The 6,000-nt window shown below is 39.5% G+C and overlaps 1 protein-coding gene across 1 annotated transcript in view; it reads left to right on the top strand.

The window, feature by feature from the left end:
• The first annotated feature begins 2,106 nt into the window (after window positions 1-2,106).
• The window catches only part of LOC136866481 (armadillo repeat-containing protein 2), a 130,745-nt gene continuing 126,851 nt past the window's right edge, over window positions 2,107-6,000 (top strand). Inside the window, exons 1-2 of the mRNA XM_067143525.2 lie at window positions 2,107-2,224; window positions 4,316-4,622. Of these exons, the coding sequence (XP_066999626.2) occupies window positions 2,107-2,224; window positions 4,316-4,622 (425 nt within the window). The remainder of the gene's footprint in view (window positions 2,225-4,315; window positions 4,623-6,000) is intronic.

Below are 6,000 nucleotides of genomic sequence, written 5' to 3'. Positions count from 1 at the left end.
TGGAACCACAAAATGCATGCAAGACAGACACAAATATCTACAATCTGCACTTTTTTACATTTGGCCATATGTCTGTTTATATTTATTTATATGCATAAAATTAGCATGCATGTACTGTATGAAGTAAATATTGCTGCAGTTTATTACTTTTTCAGCCTGCCTGGGGCTATGATCATTGAGGCATTGCATCTATAAGGTCTGACACCATAGTTAGTCAGTTTGAGTCCAGATGGTGGAAAAAATGTTCATCATCTGAATATTAGTAGGGTAGGAGAGATGGTGGAAAAAATGTTCATCATCTGAATATTAGTAGGGTAGGAGAGATGGTGGAAAAAATGTTCATCATCTGAATATTAGTAGGGTAGGAGAGATGGTGGTATACAGATGTAATCACTGGATTGCATGCCAAAAATCTGAATCTATTCCAAACCTCTCCACAGTGTTGATATGGAGTGCGAGCATATGACACTGTTGGTGGTGTTTCATATATCGGATGGGGACGTTGAGCCTTGAACAGACCCTTGGTGTTAAATGACAGGAGTAGGCTGTGTACTGACACTGGGTCTCACCCTCTCGCTACACCATACTCATCATCATCATCATCATATACCCAGATGTGCAGGTTGCCCATGGGCATTAAATAGAAAGACCGGCACCAGGCAAGCCAGACATGTCCACAGACACTCATGGCACTAAAAACCATATGCTAAATAAAATAAATCTACTTTTCCACACTTTTTTCACTCTGAAAAAATGAACATCGAAGCTCCACTCTTTACCCTCCTGTCTCCCCTCTTCCCCATAAAAACAGCACTCAAAAATATTATAGTAGTATACTGTAGTATAGTGCAATAGTATCAAATACTATCCCTCCTACTTGTAAAATAAACACTGCAATTCTGGGAGAAAGTTTACACATTCATAATGTCACTTCTTATCCATGATTCAACTCCTGTTACAATATCTGGTAAATATATATCTATTAAATTACTTAATTCTATTTAATTCCTTAGAATACTAGTTTAATACTAACAAGTTTATGCTATCCTTACTTGATGTCCAGCTCTCTGTACTCTCATCTCTGCTCCCTAGTCCAGCCCATTTCCCTGATTGTACCTCGCTGTAATTATTCTAAACAAAAACCCTGGTTTATACTTACCATTGTGGCTCAAGTAAAAGCCATCTGAGCATAGATCCCTAATTGCTACCCACCCATTAGGATCTATTCTTAGGATTTATTCTTCCCATTAGGATTTATTCTTCAAGTAAAAGTTAATAATCAAATTCCTATATCCCAATAATATTGCAGTTCAAGCCACCGGCATAGTTTTGACAGAAATTATTGTAGACAACCTCTTATTTTTCAGCATTTAAGGACACTTTTATTATCCATCCCACGCAGTAGGGAAAGTAGTAGTAATCCACCAGCGGTAAAAATCATATAAACACATTTCAGTTCAGAATTGTAGTGTAGATACGGTATATTTAGATAGTACCATATCTTGCCTGCTATATTTGTGTGTATCTTTCAAGTGTATCTATTAGAGCATAGTACTAATAACAATCTGCCTAAGCATTTAGCTTTGTTGGTAATCTTTGAGTACAGTAATTCTTGCAGATTTCAAACTTTCAATTTTCATTTCTGTTTGTGCTTAGTAGTGACATACGGTACCGGTATTGTAATTAGGATACATCTGAATTATTGTAGTGTACTGTACAGTAGTATACGAGTAATATCTTATTAGAAATTAGCGTGCTTATTTTATTATAGTAAAATATTTGTGTAGTATAGTAGAGGTATCCGTAGAAACTCTCTTACTAGAATTCTGTTGTTGTAATTAGGATAGGCTTAACTGCAGTTTAGAATTGTGTAATTTTTGTGTATTCCTTTCAATATTCAGTAATTAACAGCAGTTTTTATACTGTTAGGGTGTTTTAGGATAAAAATAGAGTACAAATAAGTAGTAATGTGGTGTAGTAGTATATTAATTGCCTTATTATTGTGTGACCTGTGTGTACTGTCCTAGACAATATTTCTTTCCGTTCATTTTTTTGCACATAACAAGTTATTATATTTCTTTTCTTTTCATTTTTTTTTCATAAAGAATGGCTAAGGAGTGCAAGTGTAGGAACTGTGGGTGTGGCGAGGCATTGAGAGCTATGAGGGAGGAGTTGGAAAGTATGAGGGAGATCATTAGGATTCTCACAGAAGACAGGAAGAAAGGTAGGCCTCCCTCAAACAATGTACAGGTTACAGTAGGTGTAAAAGAGGGATGGGAAGGAAAGGGGGGAATTGTAGAAGACAGGTGGTCTAATGTTTTAAGGGGAAGGAGATTGCAGGCTAAGGGCTCTATTCAGGATCAGAATTCAGGGCAGGTGTCTGTGAGAAATCGATACGAGTCACTCCAGGTAGAACAACAGAGGGAAGATGAGGAACAGGGAACTGTTGCTGAGATGTGTGGAAGTAGGAGGAAGAGAAAAGGTAGGAAAGGAAAATGTAGAGTAGAGGATAGGAAAAGACAGGTGGAACAGCATCATGGGAGAGAGAAAAGGGAGGAGGAAGTAGCTTCTGCAGCTATCAAGAAAGATAGGGCTGACCAGGAGGGGAGGGGATCAAATAAGGTGGGTAGGGTTGAGGCTCTGGTTATGGGGGATTCCATGGATAGACATGTGGGGAAAGTGTGTGAAGGAAAGGGAACCAGGGTAGACTGTTATCCAGGAATTAGGTTGAGGCAGATGTTGAGAAAAGTAGAGGAGAAGGAGGAGGGGAAGGAGAAGCTGGTAGTGTTTCACGTTGGTAACAACAACGTAAGGCAAGCTGGCATAAGTACCAACATAGTGGGGGATGTGTGGGATCTGGTAAATGCAGCATGGGTGAAGTTTAAGGAAGCAGAGATTGTTATCAGTGGAATACTGTGTAGGAGGGATACTGACTGGAGGGTGATAGGGGATTTAAATGAGACTATGAAGTGGGTATGTGGGAAACTGGGAGTGAGAACTCTAGATCCTAATGGGTGGATAGGAGATAGGGATCTGCGCTCAGATGGCCTTCACTTAAACCGCAGTGGTACGTATAAGTTAGGAAATTTGATTGGAAGGGTAATAGGGAAGTACATTTAGGGAAATGGTGTTGTCTAGGGAGCGGTGGTAAGGGTACAGAGATCTGGAAGTCAAGTAGGGATGACATAAAAATGTTAGTGTTGAACTGTAGAAGTACTGGAAAGAAAGGAATAGAATTAATGTAATGGATATATACTTGCCAGACATTGTAATAGGAGTTGAATCATGGCTGAGAAATGATATAATGGATGCAGAAATTTAACAGTGCATTTCCATGTTACTGTGGACACGACCGATACAAAAAACCATTCTTTTCAAATTTTGAGCAATGCACAGACAAAACTCTTATTTTATATATATATATGTACAGATGGTTGATGCTCATTTTCTGAATAACAGAATTGAATATAAAGAAAGAAAGAAAGAAAGAAAGAAAGAAAGAAAGAAAGAAAGAAAGAAAGAAAGAAAGAAAGACTTGAATGAGATTGCTGCCTAAGTTTCTACTACAACATAGATCCCTTTGTGAATCAGTGATAAAGTATTGGCTTGCAGATCCAGGTTCAAAACTGGCAGAGGTAGTCAGATTTTTGAAGAGCAGCAATAGTCCATTTGACACTCCATGTCATGCAATGTCAGCATATAAAAGATCTTTGGTGCCATATAAAAGATCTTTGGTGGTATTCTTTATTTGATTTTTACCTGAAAAAATTAAAACTCAGCAGTAGATTGCCCATAAGAGTCCCAGTTTTTCCTTCCATCTGGTAGTGGAAAGCTGAATGTCAAAACTGACATGCAGGCAGCCTAAATGGAGTCAAATCAAAATGTCTGCACACAGCTCTCATCATCATCATCGTAATCATCATCATCATGATCATCATCATCATCATTACCATCAACAACATTTTAGCACCATTCTTATTTTTTGTTAGATTAAAGGTCTGTTCATCCTTTCTGTACATATGGAGTTGTACTTTTTTTCTTTTTAAAGAAAGGGTACCTAAGTGTGACGAAAAGAAACAATCTACAAGTTAGTAGAAAAATGGAACAAATTGCATGTTATCTTTTGTATTTTGTTTCAGTTAAATCATTGATTGGAGAGACATTCTAGACTAGAAACAAGATTCTTTCATCACTGTTCTTCATTAGAACAAATATTTTCATGGTATAATGAATTAATATTGACATATTAACAGTCTATTGTGTTTTATCTTTATTACTAGTGTTTGATATCTGAAACAATGACTTTGTTTTTAAGGAATGGAAACAACTCAAGCCCAACGTACTGGAGGGTCCCCTGGATCCAGTAAGGTTACGGTACCTTTTTACGCCCCACCATCATATTGCAAAAAGACGAGTGCAGAGATAATTAGTGAAGCTCGTGCTGCCATCATCAAGGGAAGTATGAATAGCCCCTCCACCCCTGATATCAAGGTGGGAAACCCTAGAGTGGCTGCAGCTATCAAACCTGTTAACACAAAACGCCCATTCACTCCAAGGGAAAGACAAAGGACACTCTTTGGCAGTTCAAATCGGTCCAGTTGGAGACCACCCAGTTCATTCAGGTATGATTTATCATGCAACTGAAGAATCAAGGTCCTTTACAATCATCAGTCTTGTGTAATATGTATACAACGCATGTAAATGTGTGTAATCTTTGCTACTACGGTGACTGTGCTGATGTGTATTTCTAAGTTTTTGGTATCAAGATTGAAAAGGAAGTAGGTGTAGCCTATATGTTAGGAACAATCTCAGTATTCATAATAACATAAAACTGGTATGTATCTTTAAAGGTGGTAAGGAATGGTGGTAAGGGCCCACTATATTATACAGAGGAGATTAATAGTCAATACTAAGATGTTTCTGGAGCGGGGAACTGCGCCTGCATCGATCTGATTCTGCATTATTTGGCCGCGCCCCCTTGTGCCCCGTGGCCCTGTCCTCGAGGCTTACTGTGAGAGACCGGGGTTGGGCACGGCTGGGTCTGAAAGCTGAAGTCCTCTAGGGTCCAGGCGAGCGTCTCTGATGTTGCTGCGTCTAATTGGATGGCAGCTTGCCACTCTTTGTTTATGGCCACATAGAGTAGGTTGGCTCTTGTAGCGAAGTAGTTTCGCTGAGCTGGGTTGAGCGCATCTCATGCGCTCAGCCGGCGGTCATCATGATAAGTTGCATTTGGAGTGTCTGAGCCATTTGCTGAACTCGTGGAGGTTCTAGGTTTATCCATCCTGAATTATATTCCAGTGGACAAAGAGTACGCCAGATGAAGGCTGGAGGATGCTGAGGTTGTTGTGGTGGATGGTGCTGTTGATGTTGCTCCTGTACAGTTTGGTCCATTGAATCGTATTTCTCGTTCTCCAGGGTAGAGACTCGTTGAGATAGTGAGGTTTGTTGCAAGGCCATTTTATCCAATGATTGTTGTATTTGCTGGAGATGTTATAGGATGAAGTCTGGTGCACCTTGAGCCATATGTAGTGGCATCGGTGGATGTGCTTCGTCTGTGTCTTGACGGTCAATTGAGTTGTCTCTACTTATAGGCTGGCTCTTGTTCCGACTGCGAGTGCAGAACTTAGTCTCGGGGAATTCGCTACTGTTTGATTGCTGCAACATGCCCCTCCGATGCTGAGACTATCTCCCCCCTGAGTAGGTTCAAGAAGCTTGAGATTAGTTGCTGCTCCTCGTCCAGCACATGACTGCTCTGAGGCCTTCCTCTCCTCGCTCTTTTATAGCCGACGCCAAAGCATGTGTAGAGGGAAGAAAGCACCGGCGCAGCCGCACACTGGCCGAGGTAGTCAGCAGTGATGGTTGCTGAAGGCTACCCCATCATCAGTGCTTTCAATTTATTTATTTATTTATTTATTTATTTATTTATTTATTTATTTATTTATTTATTTATATATAAAATTGTACAGAACAAATTATCATGACATGAGATACACATTATAC

This window comes from Anabrus simplex, chromosome 1, assembly GCF_040414725.1.
Source record: "Anabrus simplex isolate iqAnaSimp1 chromosome 1, ASM4041472v1, whole genome shotgun sequence".
NCBI classification, from domain to species: Eukaryota; Metazoa; Arthropoda; class Insecta; order Orthoptera; family Tettigoniidae; genus Anabrus; species Anabrus simplex.
Note: the sequence above shows the minus strand (reverse complement) of the source record. Positions and strands in the feature narration are given on the sequence as shown.